This window comes from Dinoponera quadriceps, unplaced genomic scaffold (assembly GCF_001313825.1).
Source record: "Dinoponera quadriceps isolate SergipeBrazil2010 unplaced genomic scaffold, ASM131382v1 scaffold717, whole genome shotgun sequence".
Taxonomy (NCBI): Eukaryota; Metazoa; Arthropoda; class Insecta; order Hymenoptera; family Formicidae; genus Dinoponera; species Dinoponera quadriceps.
Window position 1 is genome coordinate 2,496,182 of NW_014555639.1, and position 18,306 is coordinate 2,514,487.

The 18,306-nt window shown below is 43.6% G+C and overlaps 2 protein-coding genes across 5 annotated transcripts; one reads left to right on the top strand and one right to left on the bottom strand.

Moving 5' to 3' along the window:
- Positions 1–7,052: 7,052 nt before the first annotated feature.
- LOC106745007 (basic phospholipase A2 homolog 1) lies at positions 7,053–14,395 on the top strand. Of its 4 annotated transcripts, none has more exons than XM_014620205.1 (5): positions 7,053–8,977; positions 12,759–12,984; positions 13,268–13,432; positions 13,541–13,650; positions 13,899–14,395. In XM_014620205.1, the coding sequence occupies exons 1-5, from the start codon at positions 8,866–8,868 to the stop codon at positions 14,063–14,065; spliced, it is 780 nt and encodes a 259-aa protein (XP_014475691.1). In that variant the 5' UTR covers positions 7,053–8,865; the 3' UTR covers positions 14,066–14,395. The 4 variants fall into 4 exon arrangements, with proteins under 4 accessions (XP_014475691.1, XP_014475692.1, XP_014475693.1 ...); XM_014620206.1 differs by having other exon boundaries at positions 13,268–13,422; positions 13,899–14,068; XM_014620207.1 differs by having other exon boundaries at positions 8,916–8,977; positions 12,784–12,984.
- Positions 14,354–17,573, bottom strand: LOC106745003 (CDK5 regulatory subunit-associated protein 3). Its single transcript, XM_014620202.1, has 10 exons — positions 17,461–17,573; positions 16,881–17,032; positions 16,521–16,695; positions 16,172–16,410; positions 15,792–16,065; positions 15,541–15,665; positions 15,186–15,455; positions 14,905–15,116; positions 14,654–14,825; positions 14,354–14,559 (listed from the first exon to the last, which is right to left on the bottom strand). Exons 2-10 carry the CDS (start codon positions 16,884–16,886, stop codon positions 14,488–14,490), a joined length of 1,545 nt encoding a protein of 514 aa, XP_014475688.1. The 5' UTR covers positions 16,887–17,032; positions 17,461–17,573; the 3' UTR covers positions 14,354–14,487.
- Positions 17,574–18,306: the final 733 nt, after the last annotated feature.

Genomic DNA, 18,306 nt, shown 5'->3' on the forward strand with positions numbered 1-18,306 from the left:
GTCATATGTGCCTTGGAAGCGGCTGCGTGAAATAAGATTCGATAGAAATTGGGAACTACCGTAAAATTACAACCAGCTCTGACATTATGACTTCGTTTATCCTCACTCGTTCTTCAAACTATATTGTAATGATATTACGGCTTCAAGCGCATTGCCTGACTTCGCATTGATACCCTCGATGATGTTTGACTATGAACATTTTCTGTCATAATCGAAATCTCGACTTCATTTTTGGCAGTTTGAATTTCTGCCAGTAAGTATAATTGCTGTTCAAATACATAGGAAACGTGTCCTGCGCGCGAGTGTGATAGACCGTCTTCGACATTCTCTGGGTCAAAGTTCTCTCTCTTTCTCTCTCTCTACGCTTTGAACGTCATATATCGATGGGATTATTTCATTCATGCGACAATTGCGAGTTGCGCTTTCAAGCTGAATTTAATTATTAGTTATTTGCCTGTTCGAGACATGCACGCACGCAACGATGTTTGTATGTACCACGAAATAGTATCATGACAAATGCGTAATTGATGGTATTCGATAATTTCGTATTGACTCGCAATCATCCCTGTCATCTCATATTGACGGATAAACGCGAATTTGATCGAATGCCGCGCAAACCGACTTTCTATTGTGCCAATTTTAACATCGATCACACGTGACGACTACTATTGTTATTTCGTATCACGTGTATCTTCCGCGACTCACATTTATCGTCTCGCTGCAAGACCTATGCTTCAGTACGAGCAGTGTTGTGTCACGTTTTAAGTTACGCAAAACTTTTATTATAATTAGATTGAAAATAATCATTGCGTAATTAGCCTTTATCTCCGTTACCGTAAGGCTTAAATCAAACACGTTGATAGCAACTAATCGTGACTAAATTAGATCAAAAATGCTATATATATAATTTGCAATTAAATATTTTTTATTGTTTCTCGCGGAGAGTCGTAACATGACTTGTGTCACACATGCTCCTTAAGTCCTTTCGCGTATCTCGCGCGTAAATTCTGTATACTAAATGAACGAATATGTTTAACATTTACAAAATTGCATCCTATTACAAGGCGCGTACACACGCGTACACACGCGATTGAATAAAATACGCGCATGCTCACATTATGCACTTTGCATATTGCCGAAATGCACTAGATCAAGATTGATGCCGGTGAAACGTCCGAAACATTTTTCAGTATTATAGAACGCACAGCCGTATTGTTCTTCGAATTACAATGTTCCGGTTTCCGAGTAAATTTCTTTTTCCGCGGTGACAAATGTCTTGCGCGTTGCGGCAACGATGTAAATTTCAACATCTTGCACTACGATCCGTCAAGTACTAACGATGATCAATTTGACGCTAACATGCCGGCCGACACGCGCGATTAAGCTTCCGCAAAAGTTACTACCACCAGTCGCGACGAATTCGTGATATTAACGCATATCTTCGACATGCGTTTCGGGTCGTCGTCCCGTTTCTTTCTTTCTTTGCACTTTAGGCGGCCGGAGAAATTCACAGTTACGAATCGGCGATGACCTTTGAAACTGTTTCTTCCGGAGTAATTCCTGTGTACACAGGATAAATCCACTGACGCCGACCTAGTTTTCTCGTTGTCGGGCAAAGGAAAGTAGTTAACCGTCAAGTGGAAAAGTCCTATAGGTGTATTTAAGCCGAATTGCATTCCGCGAGCGTGTTTCAATGAAATTGCGATTTCTTTGAGGGAGCAGAAAAGAAATTGTTTTGTTTTCGCTTTTTCCCTCGGTCTCCCACTATATTTTTTTCGTTTGTCGGTGCGTTGACTAAAGAACGTCCACCCAGCTGCACAAGCCCGTTTCTCGCGATCAGTTTGTTACCGCGAGGGAACTTAACTACATCCTCGTGGAATATCGATATTATTCCACAACGATATCAGTAGGATAGAAATATATTGCGGCAAAGCGCGCTTTTAATATTACCATCATGAAGTCATGAAAGGGAGACATTTGCAGCGGATAAAATAATTTTCAAGTGCGCGTACGGTCGCCGGGAATGTAGCAATTGAAATGAAATAAGTGGCGACGGTTTCTCTGAAAGGCGAGTGATAAAAAGACCTCGAAGGCGTTAGTATTCGCAACAAATTTCACTTTTCGCCGGGTTAATGGGATATTTCTCAGCGCGAGGCGAGATAAGAAAGTGTTTCGAGTGGAAAATAGGGCGCGCCATTTTGACGGTCCAAAGCGATCAATTCAATCAAGCCGTTCTGTATGAATGAACGAGCAAAAATATCCTAAACAATAGCGGGATAATACCAAACAAAGTTTGTGCATTGTTACAGACACCGTGACGGCATCGTGACTTACGCTTCCAAGTTCTGAAGACGGGGAAATTCCTCGCTTGTCCCGGGCCATCGATGAGAGATCTCAACTTTGTTCGTTGTGTCGAAACGGTGGCGTTAAATTCAAAGCAGAAGGTTGCTGCTTTTACTCTCATTTAAAGCGTCTCACCTCTCTTTAAAACCAAAAAATGCGAAGAAAAATATTATATAAATACGTCTGTCTCTCCAAGTGTGCGCAGGCTTGAAAAGAGCGGATGGAATCGTTGGAAGAAAGTGTAATAACCATGTGATCGGTAGTGGGCCCGAACACTTTTCGTTATTGTGTGAAAGGCCAGAAATAGATCTCCCACATGTGCGTCTGAGTGCACGCTAATTAACGGTCCGCGTTTTCGCCGAGGAGGGTGCGTGTCTTTTGGGTCGTCCTAAATATCCGAAATAGGACACCTACGCGTGCGCTCAATGACGACGCGGTAGAGCGCGATTCCGTGACACAAGATACGCGCGATATAAACGTGTAAATAACAATATTCATTGTTATTGTTATTATCATTATTATTATTCTCTTAGTAACAAACGACCGTGTGCGGTTGCAAAGTAAAGAGCGACGACGATACAAAGCATTAATTGTATTAAATATTCGACTCACGACTATTCGTCATACGTTATATCAACGGTATCAATTTTTGGATGCGTGTAACGATATCGCGACAATTATTCCTGTTAAGATGAAACGGCGTTGGTCTTTGTCGTTATTTCTTTTCATCCGCAGAAATGCCACCAAAAGCGTCGCATCGCTATTAAGCATCGATTGCTTTTTCAATCGAGCTTTCGTCGCGCGCGCTTTTGTGCATGTGTCGTCGTTAAACTTTTCCCCGCCACATTATTCTAACTTACTTACCAGCAGGCATAATGCATTAAAGGGAATTTCAATTTGAATTTACAATTCAAATAAACCGAAATGCGTAAACTGCGCTTTGCAGAATGGAATTCGTTTTGACATTTTTATCGGTTGTTGTTGGATTACGATAACGTAGCGTGTATTACTAATGGAACATCACCTGCGATACATGAGCGTAACAATTACAACGTCCCAGTTGCACGGTCAGCAGCGCCAAAATTGCGTGGTGGTTTGGATCGCGCGCGTTCGTTAAATCTCTACCGAGTTTTTCACCGGAAGATTTATACGAATCGCGTACATTTCTTTCGGCGTATTCGAAATCTCCTAATATTTAATTCAATTCTCGCCTCGCGTCGCTTTCTTTCCCTTTTCCCACATTTTGTCCGCAAGTTCGCGCAACAGAGACTAGGTTGCAAGCACGTGTAATCTAGCGGTACATTGCAACACGAATAAAGTAGTAGCAGGAATTTCATGAAAAAATAATTCAATCGTGCTCAACACGTGGGAGTGAAGTACTCTCCCTCTTTTGATTTAATTAATTATTCTTAATTAAAAATTAACTCGTCACGATCGCAGAATCAGAAGGAGGGACGTCCGCCTCGAGATAGATCCTTGATCCGTCCTAATTAACAGGATCAACAAGATTAAGACCGTTTTTTAAGACAGGTCGTTCCACCAGTCGTTATCATCATTGAATGACAGTAATTAGCATTACAATGAAAAGCGAAACTTGACGCGCGATTGTCCGCGTATTCTCTGCATTAACTCTTATTTTCACATCGACACAAGACGCGGGAAAAAGATGCGTGTAATTTATGTATCGGTTCGCAAGGAGAAAAATGAAACTCGCGCGGACGTTAAAGAACTAATGAGTCATTTTAAGGGTAAACCGCGTCGCATTCCAAGGATGCCGAAGTACGCATCTCCATTTGTTTCATCCGATCGCGCAGGACATGATTAATTACTACGTTGTCCCGTTAGCACCGCCGCAGTATTTCGCGCGACTCATTATTCAGACATGACGAAAGTTGTTCGCGCACCGAAGCATCCTTGAAATTATCTGCGTGGCGGATGTTTTCAAATATTACGCTGCGGAGCGGTGTTGCACACGAGCGTTAATAAATCCTACTCTCCGCCCAGCCTGTCAAAAAGCTCTCTATTATTAAAAAGTACCGCGGATGTAGTAGATTCGTCGATCGCGATTCCAAGTGATGCTTATACGGTGCGTAAACGAGAGGCTTCGAAACAGCGTGATTCGATTAACGATTCGGTCGAGCCGATCGATACGATGGCAAACAGACGCGCGACTTTCGCAGCACAAGGCATCCTCCCACGCGATATCGCGTGCGGCACCTGTGATGGTCGGATATCAGATTCAGTTTAAGGAAAAAAGCGAACCGTTTAATTAAACCGGCCGTCCGGTATTACTTCCCTCCCGCCTCCGGGACGCAAATCCCGGGAGTGAAACGAAATTAATAGCGCGATGCGTAACCCGCTTTAATCGCGGACCGCTACGAACGACGCCTCTTTAATGCTTTTAACGCGCCGAGTTTAAAATCGGCTAATAAGCGAGTTCGTTAGCGCCTCGAATGGACGATTCTTCCCGCGATAGAAACCGGTACGTTCGCAGTACCGGTCGACCGGCTTAGCTCAGCCAGTCAGCTGCAAATGACCCGTAATCAGATCTCACGGTTTGCCGATGGCCGGCCGTATTTTTCCACGTCGAGGAAATTTCTCGGCGAGCGAGCGAGCTACTTCTTTTCGAGCACGTCTCCGATGAAATCTCGTTGGGGCGCGGATAATGAAATTACCAATTGGCAACGTTAATTCCACCGTCGTCGTCGCTTCGCAATACTCGCAGTAATCGGCAGGCGAAATTACGGACCGACTGTTCGTGTCGACCGACATATTCGAGTGTTACTCAACGCATCGTCGAGATCGAGTCTTGTTCTTCCAAAGCTCTCGCGAGTACCATCCTCTGCCGTTCTCGCAAAATTCCTGTCGGGCGCGATCACGGTAGGATACACCCGGCTGCGGGTTACTTTTTCGCGCTCTTATTTACATATCAAAGCGGCTAGAGATTCGCGCGGCCGCCAAGAATCGCGGCCAGGTGAAATTTCGGTGAAATTCCGAGCGCGTGCGAGAAAAGCGCAAGTGAAACGATCAGGCGATTTACTTCCGACGAGAATCTCCCACGGCGGGTCATGATCTCGAGATGGAATTCAGTTCGATGCACAGCCGTACTTTTTCCACTTATTCGAACGATGATCCTTCCCCGGTTGTGACGAAACGAGTCCTATTTCGAGCGGGCTCTTATCTGACCCTTATCGCCTGCGACTAAAAGTTTATAACTCGTTGCGTCCGAGAAAGAAAAATGACTGGACATAGATAAGGAGAAATTACTGCTATATATCATAAAGTCTTCCCAGGCAATAACACCTACCGCAAAGTTCACGAGATAACAGAATGCGAAGTTCGTTAGACGGACGTGGACGAGAATTATGCTGTAACGTGCGAACGAATCGTTACGTGTCGACAGTAATCACATAAAATCACGAGGCGTTCAGTCATATTGAATTCGATTGATCGTAAATCGTTTCCACAGAAGGAGGAGAGGGACATCGAGAAGAAAATTGACGCGATTATGACGCGAGTGTTAATCGTGCCGCAATCATCTGATTTACATTTACTCGCGTTTAACCTTTAACCCACCTTTATTGTTTTGCACACGGCTCGCTCGATCGGTCTTGGTTACGTAGTCATTAAGAGGAGTTAACAAGGATCTCGATATTCCGATCAACGCGCTCTCCTCTGCAATTAGGAAGTCAGAGTAATGTTCCCTGGTTTTTTGCATTCCCGCGCGAGGCGACGGACGACTTCTCGCGAGCAATTTTTTACACAAGGCTGCAATTAGCATCGCGAGAGAGCGATATTTCCGGCAACAGCGCGCAACGCTCTGCCGTTTAACAGCATCGCGCAAGAAGAATGACGTAGGTGCATAATCGCACCGGCCGACAGGACGAAATGTCTTCCTGAAGTCTACGCGCGACTCTAAGTGCAGAAACGTGTCATCTCGGTAATTGACACTCTCTCTCTATTTGGCTTTGTAACGTTTGCGCAATTATTTCCTCTATTCCTTCGCAGTGTGAGAAAAATGCGCGTAGCAACGAATAAATAGACATTGTTACGCGTTGGGGAGCGGCGGGCGAGACAGATATCTCCATCCTTTGCGTTGGAAGAAAGAGAGCGATTTGAATCGATCGCAGGCGAAAGCTTCAAATTGGAGTCTTGTATTCGCATAATTAATATGCATACGCGCGTATAAAGTAATCAAGTAATGAAGCGCGCGTTAACGTAAATGAGTGTCGTTAGAACGTAGCAGCATCCGTTATTGTCCTTTGAACGGCGATTGGTTCTCGGCAACTTCGTCTCGCGCGGCCAATTATAATTCGGGGCTTACAATTATCAACGTAGCGTTTTCGCACGTGACGCGAGAGGCTTTGCATCCTATATGATTGTTATCTCGCCGAGCGATCGGCATTGTGATCGCGCCGCACCGCAGATGCACCGCTATGTGCAACGCGATGCGCGCTCCTCTCGCTCGGCTCTTCAACTGCAGCGAACAGTCGGTCGACTGAATACGCGTAATTCCGGACGGCCGATTCGACGGAAATTGGACCAACAATTGCTCTCCTCGTAAAAGCGCGGCAATTCGCGACGATTATTGCTTCGTCGGTACGGCAACCCGATGGAGCGAATTTAGAGATCTCAGGCCCGCTTCCTGCGACTGGATGTAGAAAGTAGTCCGCAGATCTCAGTGAATACCTGGCTACGGACGAGGGAGGTAATCGGTTAGCAGAAATATCGGTGATACATCGCGCGGCTCGACGATGCAAATTGTCGGACGCCCTCGGCGCAACGTTACTTTACGCGAGGAAAGAACGTTTGTGGAAATCGTGCTCGTCAATTACCTCCAATCGACTCCTTCAATTACGGAAGGGAAAAACACCCAGTCCGTCGTAATTTTCCACACGACTCCCAACGAAACGTGCCACGATAAAGAGAGTTTGTTTCCAATGATGGAACGTCGATATTTAATGAACAAGTGCGCTCGATTTTCCTCCAGTTCTCGCGTTTAAAGTAATAAAGATAACGAGAAGGTTAACGGTATACGCGCGTATAATGTGAAAAATATAATAATCCGCTACGGTGTATGCTTACAGTCGATTCTGCGACTAAAACGCAAGAGGTAAACGCGCGTAACCTGTTGCACCCCGACCTCGCAAGAGACCTGCATGTACCCTGAAACTGTAAATTGTAAGTCGCAGATAAATTCTCTTTTTTTTCTATCGACGCGCTATAGAAGCGAATAGCCTCAATTTGCCAAACGACAAATCGTTCGTTACATGTTCCCTGTCGATTTAAAAGCACTGATTGCATCAGCCACATCGCGATTGTGAAAGGTTCGGACGATCTTAAGTTCCTAGAGTTGCGGAGTGCACACCGTGAGATTCCTTCGTGCGGTAAAGTCGTGTGCAGATATCTTAGCGCCGCGACATTCGACGGAGGAATGGGGGTCCGGAATGCACTTCCGCCTTCCAGTATTTTGCGATTCGAACGAGCGAGAGCCCGAAGAAAGGAGTGACGACTAATGAGTTTAGAGCGCCGGGCGGGGACGATCGAGGATCCTCGGCGCGGTCAACGGTAAGAACGCGATCTCTCCTCCTTCGTCTCGAGGAAGCCGGACGGACGAAAGTGTAACAGCGCGGATTTCCTGAGCCACGGCGGCAGTGCGACTACGGGAATCGGCAGAGTCGCTCCATCGTGAGAGGAGCGCTCTCTCGAGGTCACCGAGTCGACCGGTGTATTCGAGAAGATACAGGTGAGGATGTCGGCGAAAGGTGGAAGGAGCCGTCGCTTGGAGGGAAACGATGGACCGATAAGGATAGTCAGTACTTCGTCGATCTTCTCGTCGCTGAAACCGGCTACTTTTGCTGTGCGGGGAAATTCCAAGTAAACTGTTTGTAAAGGGAGGAAGGACCCTTTGGGAGGTTCCACACGAGCGGAAGATCTCGTACAAAAGCTCGGGATCGTCGAGAGTTAGCGATTCGTTCGTAGGACGTGTAATAACGCGCTGTGTAAATCCTGTGGACCCGATGGAAGTTTTTCCCCCAAGACGCCCGGTAGTCTCGTCAAGCCGTGAAAGCAACGCGCGAACGGGCACAAAGGACTAGTAACATTATTGAATCCCAGGTGGGATTTCAATGCGAGAGCTGTGTCGCGAGAAGGTAGGCACCCTTTGTGTCGTCGCGTCCAAGTCCAGGTGACTCGATCCGGCCGACAATGATTGGTCCACCAATGTTCAGTTCGGCACGAACGACAACTGATGAGAAGACATCGCGAGTAAAAGAAACACTGCGTGCGTGAAAGAGTGGCCGACGAGCTCTCCTCGCTCGGCTAGGTTATCGTCGTCGATCTTCCGAATCGGCTTTAATCAACGCAATGAGGCGCCGCGACGGAAACGTCGGAGTGGCCGGCGCGTAACAGGACGCGCCAACGCTTTCCCCGATGCGGCGACACGCGAGTGCCGTCACGCCGGTGGATGAACCGATTCGCAGGTGACAGATCTGCTTTCGCCGCGCCGTGAAAACGTGCTCGATGTGCCGGCAAAGGTCTGACATCGCACGTGGACGCGATCGATCGTCGTCTCGCCGGTGCGTCCTGTACGTCCTCCTGCTAGCCGGGACGTTGCTCAGTTGCGACGCAGGAGGTGAGAGAGAGAGAGAGAGAGAAAGAGCGCGGCCGGAACTGTTTGCTTTTCTTCGCGCAGCTAACCATGGGGGCATCCCGTTCGCTCAATACCGTATAATCAAATCCTGAGTGATATCGAAGAATCGGAAGAATTCACCCCGTCGAATCTCGCATTCATTGACAATCCGTCTGTAATATGCGATACAGTTGCGGATATTTCAATATACGTATGCCTGTGATTTTAATATAATATTACAGAGAATGATTTCTCCCCATATCGTCTGCGTAATGAAAGGCAAACGGTGACATTCATACGATTTGCCTTTTCTTCTTACACCGATCTTTGTCCGCCTTTTTTCATTCGAACTTCGTTTCATTAACACGCTGACTGCCACGGAACTTTTCACGATTCTGGTCTAAGAAGCCAATTTGATTTAATCAAGTAATGAAGCGACGAGATAACGAGATAGTTGGCGTCCTGGGCAAGTAAACAACCTACGAGATATCTCGTAGTTGGCAGTCAACGTGTTAATAACGTCCAAGAGTTATCGCGCATATATCCGTTACATATCAAAGCTGAAGATGAATCGTTTAAAATATAGACGCGAAATATTTCACGGATAACGCAGATAAAGTGTGCGACTCTTACTTATCTTTTTTTCTTCTTATTCTTATTGAGCGACGCGTAGCGGGTATTTTTAGTCGTGGGGATTCTCACAGTCACGTTATATTTTTACTTCGTGGTCGACGTGCGATATGCAATTACGCTGTGTACATAATTAGCCTCATCTCCGTGCGGAAAATCTCCATCTTTGCATCATTGTCTCGCGTTTCGTCGGCGACGGTGGCTTCTCATTGTCGCGCCGCTCTAAGCAGTCGAAATAATTTTGTTACAATGGATAACACACGAGCACGCACACCGCGTACCGAGGAAAGTCGCGTGTGTGCACAATGAAATATCATGTATACAAAGTAGCAAGTTGCATTCAATTACCTCGGTTCACATCAAGACTCTCTTATCGAGGTCGTGCGTCTCTAACCCCGCGGGATAACTGACAGACGGGGAAAATTGAAGCAGACAAAATTAATCTGCTTAATGACCTCTCGAAATTACTCATACGCAGTTGCCGGTTGAATAATCAAGGAGCGTGACTTTTGTTGCGTGATCCGAATTGTCTTGTCGTCTACCTTGTCCAAGAGAGAGAGAGAGAGAGGGACGCGCTCCCGCATTTTCCATGATGTCGATTCCTTCCTCGGCGTGCCTACGATTGTTTGACTGAATGTTATAATGTGGCCGACTCGCCGCGGTGTTTAACCGCACTTTATCCTCCACAAATTGAAGTATTTCTTCTCTTTTTTTCTTCCTCGGCAACCCAATATTCACGGTTGAATCGTGACGCTTCATCAATCAACGCCCACGTGGCGTCGTATTGCGCCAATAGCGAAAATGAACGTATCAGATTTTTAGCACCATGGAAACCGCGAAGGGCAAAGAGGAGAATTGCGTTCCGCGGATTATACGGACTACAGCGTTGGACTAATTAACGTTGCGGAGCATTATGACAGCCGGGAGTCGTTGATTGTTACTGTAGCCGTATTAAAGCCACGATTCGATCGCGCGTCGTTCCATCCCGCGATCTCAATTTAGTTGTCGTCGAGCAATTTCGCCTCCAGGAAGAGAGATAGGAAGCGATAGAGAGATAGATAGATAGAGAGAGAGAGAAAGAGAGAGAGAGACGATGGCGATAAAACGGTACATAATCTCCCCATTTTCCTATACGACATGCATCGACCACAACAAGTGTGTGTACAGTTATAGTAATTCGTTACAGCAACTTGGACCGCTACGATGCTTCCGCGCACGTGTCTCGCTAATTAGCTCGATCTAACGATATTTCCATCACAGCGGCGCAACTGTAAACTGTTGTCGTTGTATAACATAATAATGATACTACGTGGCGATCGATATAACGATCAGAAGATAGGAGGTTGAATTGTTAGCAAAAGTCGTGAAGGATACAAAAAAGTAGCGAGTTTTTATTCCAGTTTCGAATTGATTGACGATCGATATCGCACACTCTGCTGCAGTCCGCATAGTCGTTGCACGACGCACTTGGTGTAGTTTGCGTTTACCTGCTCGTTGCCTCTTCCCTTCTTAATTGTGAAATTTTTCGCTCAGTAAGGTAGACGAAACAGCGAAATTCCATTAAGCTAGAGGCAATTGCGGACTCGAACGGTATTACACGCATTGACAGAAATTTATACATCCTGATTACAGAGGTCCGTATTCAAACTGTAATTATAATTACGACGCCCATATCCGCGAATCTTGCATGTTGAAATTCATTAGAAAAAACTTACGTTTCTCAGAAGGATGATTTGCCAGGAAAAATTGCGTAAAATGCGCGATTTTTCTATTTTCCCGACAAAGATCCTTCACGACGACTGCACGATCGAGATGCACCTTATTTTCGTACCGAGGCACTCGTATACCGGAAACTCGCATTTTTCCATCATTTTTCGTGGGTTTTTTGAGAATTTTTTAAGCGTTTTCCGAGCGCTGCTAGACTCGGAACGAAACGAGAAAACGATCCCGTGGGACATAAAAATCGTTCCGAATAGGATCGGCTGTGCACAATAACAAAGAAAGGACGACGAACTGGGAGCGCTCGTTTTACAAAAGAGAACCCGCCGTTTTCGTTCTCGATGTATTTAATCCCCTCGACGTGGTAGCATTTCGCGCACGATAGATGCGATCCACCGCAGAGATATGCGTGACGTCCATTTAAATCAGGAAGAAAGAGAAAGAGATCTGCATATATCTGTTTCTTTTGACAAAATATGTGCAAAATTCGTCATGCTTTTATGTTATCCTCTCCCGATAGCCCAGCTTATTAACGTACAATCCAAAATACACATTTTTTCATTTATTTCATACTTTTATTCATCTATCTGGGAAGGTAAATAATCTTATTATTTTTAAAACAGTCGCACGATCTAACCCTTGGAACGTGTACACTGAAAGAAACCATTAATGGACGATACGTCCGCAAAAAATATACAGTCGTGTCGCCAGACATGGTGAAATAACGATCGAATAATTTATGATAAATACAAGCTTTCGGATAATAAATAGATAAATGTACACGTGCTTAATTTTATCGCGGTGAATGCCAGGGTTATTCGCTCGTGATAAAATTTGTCGAGGGTAAGTAAGTTAATATATATCTCAATAAGCGAAATCGGGAAATACGACCCGGCCGTTCCGTTGTGCGTGATTATTCGGCGTATAGACGCACGCTGCAATTTCCTCGCCACTTACGGAAGATCGTCGAGAAACCGTTGGAGTGGCCGCAAGTGGGATAAATGAGAGTAGTTTTACGCTAACCGGGTCTAGACCAAGGTGAAACAAGATTCCAGCCGGTTTGGAAAATCGCATCGAAAACACGCCGCGCGAGCTCGAGTACGCATCGAGTACGCGGCGACCTGAAAAGTACTTTCGGCCACGCGCGAAATTACGGAGGGAGTGTTCCCTTCGCGATATTAATCGCTCGCTCACTCCTCTCACGCGCGGAAAGTGTACCGCAGAGGGAGAGGGGGGGGGGGGGGTTCTTTTTNTTCAGGATAATCGCTTACCGTTACGGTCGCCGCCGAGATCCTAGTTGAATCTCGGAGGATAGAATTTAACGAGATATAAGTGTGCAAAATTACAGTACTAACTGTACATCGTGCCTCGTAGCTGTCGCGTAGCTCGATACAGCTTGATTTATTTTGCCAATCGGCATTCGTGGCACTTGCAGGTAACGGTACGCCAGATGTTTATAGGATACTCGGAGGTGCCAGAACGCGCCATGCGGATTACGATTATCCACATATGAATGACATTGAGGATGCAGGAAGACAGGGGGATCTTTATATCGGTCGCAGCGGCGATCCGTGGAGTGCCTCCTCAGCTAGCAATTACGAGAAAGATATTCTCCTCAGCGTACCGTCGTCGGCAAACGATACGAAGGTGCTAACTGTCGCGTAAGTACCGAGCGAAGATTGCGAGGGAAATTATTCTCACGTGCGAATTCACGATTAATCGTTTAATAACGACGAATCCTGCCGCCGCAATATAGAGTAAGTCAAATGAAAAATAAAAGAGAGAAAAATATCGAGTGAGAAAGGGAGGGAAGAAAAGGAAGAGAGAAAATAGAGACATTAGGTGAAGTTTATCGTCGAGTAAAGTCGAAACGAAGAAACAGAGAACGCGACCGCGCGCGAACGTCCAACTTTCGCGGCAACGTGATAAAACGCGCTATTTCAGAGATGGCCTCAAGGAGACGTCGACTCATGCGAGATTCAAGAGAGGGGTAATACATCTTTACAACATGGTAGTATGCGCCACAGGATGTAATCCCTTGGCCTACAAAGGATATGGTTGTTACTGCGGATTCCTGGGATCCGGCTACGTCATCGACGGTATCGATCAGTACGTTATTCGTTCGCGTAGAGGGTTACGTCATCATACGGGGCTACCAGTTATCGAATAACGTAGGTACCGCTGGATATCAATCTGTGAGAGAACGGAATGTTTCAGGTGCTGCAAGATGCACGATTGGTGTTACGACGCCACGGAATGCCCGATGTTCTCGGAGTACTTCGTGCCGTATTACTGGAGATGTTATCACGGTTACAAACCCGTTTGCGGTTCGTTTCTTACTTATCATTTTTTCCCTTGGGCGATTTTGTGAGAAATCTCCGGGTCATTAAAACAATTTTAATCCGGAGAGAGAGAGAGAGAGCGGGGTATCGTTATCTAAAATTATTTTCAAACTGAACAATTGTAGACAGCGCGATGGATAATCTACATATTCAACGCGTTTTGCACACGACAATGACGTAACGCGGAAGAAAAATTAAGATAAAATAATTCTCGAGATCGTGTTGTGTTGCAGCGGTTGAACACGGCGACTGGGGAGGATCTGGATCTTGCGCTCAACGCTTGTGCGAATGCGATCGGTCACTGGCCGAGTGCCTGAAGAAATATCCTTGCCCTACTACCAAAGCAGTCTGCACTTCGTCGCCTTGGAGACTCGTGCAGAATCTCTTCATGATCATTTAAATGTTCCACTTACCTCGAAAGCGAATGTTCAGGCGCGACAGATTCGTTTCATTCCGAAAATCTAGCGTATCCCGCTTTATATAAATATCACGGTCGTGAACGAACTCGTGGGCAGATAACGTGCTGCAATGCCAAAGAGAATGCTGACCAATCAGCGAGCGTTTTCCACGCACGAAACGAGTTGCGCTAGAACGATTATCATATTGTACTGCGATCGTTAAATTTATTTTTTTTTTGCCCCGTTACATGTATCCTTTATCTTTCTGAACTAATTGAATAAGCGTGTACAAGAATAAAAGAAATTGTATATTTCGCACAGCAGTAAATCCATATATTCGTACTGTGAATTAACTGAGAAGTTATGTACACTTAAGAACACACATACTGCGTTCAATCAGTTGGATAATCAATTTGCCTAATATTTACAGGGTATTTACACCTCCGGTTAAGTGTACCGTTCTATTCTTGTACTTTTTGGAAATATCTTGCTCTATCTGCAATTGAATGCGATATAAAATTAAATCACCAGATTTTAAAGAGCCGAATAATCTAAGAGCTATGAATGGGATGAACCTCCGCGCAACGTACCTCTGTTTGCAATTCTCTGGTTCTTTGCACAACGAGCTTCAATAGCGGCCGTAATTTATCAGTTTGATTCTGCGCGTCCTCCTGTTTCTGTCGCATGGATTCTTGTTGGGCCACCATTCTGCCGATCAGGTTCAATTTCTGCCTCAAACCGGTAACCACTACGTCTACGTACCTATAAGCGGGATAACATGTGAATGATAAAAATCTGCAGAAAAAAAGTATCGCGTATTCTTCTCGATCAATTTCTGTACCTCGGATAATGTTTGATGTTGTGTAAATGCTGAACGTCGTTGTGTAATATTTCAGAGAGAACAACTTGGATATTGTCGAGCATATTTTGAGTGCTCTCCGTGGTAGAGAGTTGCAGGATCGAAGAGGCATCCTGCATTTGACTGAAGCTTAGCAGATTTTTCTTGTCATCGCCTTTAAATTCGTACAGGCGTAATTTCATAAACGCTTCCAACTATAAGAATGCATGATTGATTCAAATGGGAATGTCGATGACACCGTAATGCACGCGTATTTGCCGTACCTCAAATAACTGATTGATAAAATCGACTCTAGTTACAGGATTGTCCAATATCGTGTACGCATCGCATCCTGTAGCCGCGCCACCTTCGTGACCAACCGCCTCGACAACGATGCCCGACTCCTCCAAAGAGATATTGTAATTTATTTCCTCCGTGGCGGGTTGCTCCAGACTTTCGTCCCCCCAATCGATATCACCTTCCGCCGGCTCCAAATTAACCTCTTCGCCAAAGTCAATCTCTCCATTCAGATCCAAATTACCAAAATCAATGGCCTGTCGGGAATGAATTCGAAGTGATAACGCAATGGCGCAAGTTCATCATGTAAAATGCTGAGAAAATTCTCAAAAATAATCGCACATTTGTATCCACACCAATTCCCCCGTCATTCTCGTCTTCATCCGCCTTAATATTTATCGCTGGCTCCACTATTGAGACTGGAGCTTCTCCGTAAGTATATTCATACGTCGTGGTATTTCCTTTCTCTGTAAAATTAATTCTTTTTATTACGATCTGTTATGTTTGTGTGTCTCTTTTTATTGGAGTGAACCCAAGAAACCCGCGTTACTACTTGTATATATTCCCCAAGTATAACGTTTGGCAACTCTTACCAATTACATATTTAATCATCGACACGCAATTGCTGTCGTATTGCCGGCCAAGAGTGAACTCGACAAACGCACTGTAAAACTCGACAACTTTGTCCAAGCATTTTGTCTTCGCCGCTACACTCCGGTAAATTTCCGGCAATTCTGCGACTTTCTCCATTAATTCTCTCCTAGCTGTGCTATAGCCATTTATACCTAATTGTTTACATAATGCATTATACTCTGTACGCGCCATGTTTTCCGATTTTTTATATTCCATTTCCTTCTTCTCAAAATCCTGGGAGAGAAATTTGAAAATCAAGTTTCATTATGCGTACAAACACATATATATAATGTCAGAGATGCTTATATTATATATCATGTGATAATATATATAAACTTGCAGTCAACGATTGCTCCAACTTCTGTATCTGTTTCTTAATACTGGGAACTTCATAATTCACATTTCTCATGAGCATTTGCGCAGCTTCAGCAAGATAAACATTATCTTTCTCATACAGTCGTAAAATCTCTTGCCAGTCTTTCATCCGTTGCGAGCCATACCGTCCAAATAAATTCTTTGTATCTGCTTCTGTTTCCTTCAAAATTTCCACAATCTTGACACAATAGAAATAGTTTATATCTGCAATATCAAGTAACTTTGTTATTGAAAAATAGATATATATAACTGCATATATGTAAAGATTAAAAGGCTAAGTTAGAAATCAACGCTAAATGTGAAACGCTACTTACAAGCACCAGATAACAACAAAGCAATGCCATCATGAGCAGGCATATCTTGTATCGCATTATTAATTTTCTCTCTTATAGTCAGGATGTTTGTATGCCAATCTTTCTTACAGTGTCTTCGATTGATCAACCAGTCCAATAATTTCCCAGTGTTGATGTCGATCGGAATGTCTTGTTCCTAAACGATTATCGGATAAATTCGATTTATTTAAAGGATTAAAAATATAAAGAATTAAATCATAAAACAACAATATAGCAAAATGTGATGTATGTACGTGCATACAATCGCATATCTATTATGTCCAACATTGAGAATTTTTTATGGTGAAACAATTATGCAATTCAAGCAACGCAACTATTTACCTGCATATTGTAAATCCGATAGATTCTTCTCACAAACAGACGCGATCGGAATCACGACAGGTTATAACAGCTGTTACTGTCTCACGTCAAAAGCCGTGTCAACGGGTTTATTCTTTTTAGTTGAACTTTGCGCACAAGTGCAAGAAATGTATCTGTAATATATTTATACATATTTTTTTATTATTAACACACATAAATAAAATATTCTAATATTAAGTATGAACATTTAACCTTATAATACATTTTCAAGTAATATAATTAAAATAGATATATATTTAATTAAAGTAGATAATAATTAAAAGAGTGAGTCCAATTTTATAAATGGACAAAATTCAATGGGCTGTAACTTTGGAAAAAATAATGATAATGAGGTGGTTCAAAAAGCACTTTACAGGACAAAGTCTTTAGTTTTCAGATACATTTATAACTATAAAGTTGAATTAATTTTTACAATGTTACATAAATATAAATGCAAAACCGTCAAGTGCTAAAATTGCTTACGAAGTTTGTCGAGTTGCGTCCCGTAAAAGAAAAATCATAAATAAATAGCAGGTATATCATTTGAAAGGTTGAACCTAACTTTTTAATTTGCGTCCTCGCGGATGGCGGTCCAATTTTTTCCATCGAGTTATTCAAACTTGAAGCAAAAATGGCATTTTGACTTTGATTGTTCACAGTAGACGAACGAATGAGCGCACAACGTTCGCGAAAGGTCTGTTCGTTTTCGCTCCACCACTGAACTAACGCAATAAGTTAAAGCGAGACAAGTATATGTTTTCTCACATCAACTTATCGCACTAGTTCTGCGGTGCAGCGAAAACGAACGGACCTTATGAAACAAATAAAAAGGATCAAGTTTTCTCTTTAATATGTATTTGTCAAATTTCACATAAAAATAAATCTTCAGTGTAGGTGTCAGTTTTAACTTAAAACTCGTTATTCAGAAATTATTACACTCGTTATTTTTGTAATGTTACTTTTAGTTTCAAAGTCTCCGCTACGAGTCGCTACTGTATTTAGCGAAAAATTGAGATCGTGGTACAGTACTTGCTTTGGCCAGCCATAGAAGAAGAAAGCATTTCTCAAGTAATATGACTCGATAGACGGTCAGCCGCACAATTCCTATATAATAAAACACAGGCCAAGTTCAACAAGCTGTAACTTCAACAAAAATAACGATAGCGAAATGATTCAAAGAGTATTTTGAAGTTTGAAGTCATTATTTTTTATTTATATTAAATGCATGTTATTATTGCTTGTTGCTGATATACATTAAATTAAATAAAAAATGGCAATCGTGCAATTTTCGACTTCACCTTTCAATCGAGTTTTTATACTAATGATTTACTTTTATGAAAAATTTGAAACAAATACATTTTCAAGAGAAAACTACCCATTTTGTTTATTTCTTAGCGAATGTCGTACG

Excerpts from the sequence above, each read along its gene's own strand:
- LOC106745007 (XM_014620205.1), top strand. The coding sequence starts at position 8,866 with ATGTGCCGGCAAAGGTCTGACATCGCACGTGGACGCGATCGATCGTCG. Across the intron at positions 8,978-12,758 it reads GCTCAGTTGCGACGCAGGAG|GTAACGGTACGCCAGATGTT; the intron begins GTGAGAGAGAGA and ends TGGCACTTGCAG. Across the intron at positions 12,985-13,267 it reads ACGAAGGTGCTAACTGTCGC|AGATGGCCTCAAGGAGACGT; the intron begins GTAAGTACCGAG and ends GCGCTATTTCAG.
- LOC106745003 (XM_014620202.1), bottom strand. Across the intron at positions 15,456-15,540 it reads GAATTGGTGTGGATACAAAT|GCCATTGATTTTGGTAATTT; the intron begins GTGCGATTATTT and ends CATTCCCGACAG. Across the intron at positions 15,117-15,185 it reads TTATCAATCAGTTATTTGAG|TTGGAAGCGTTTATGAAATT; the intron begins GTACGGCAAATA and ends GCATTCTTATAG.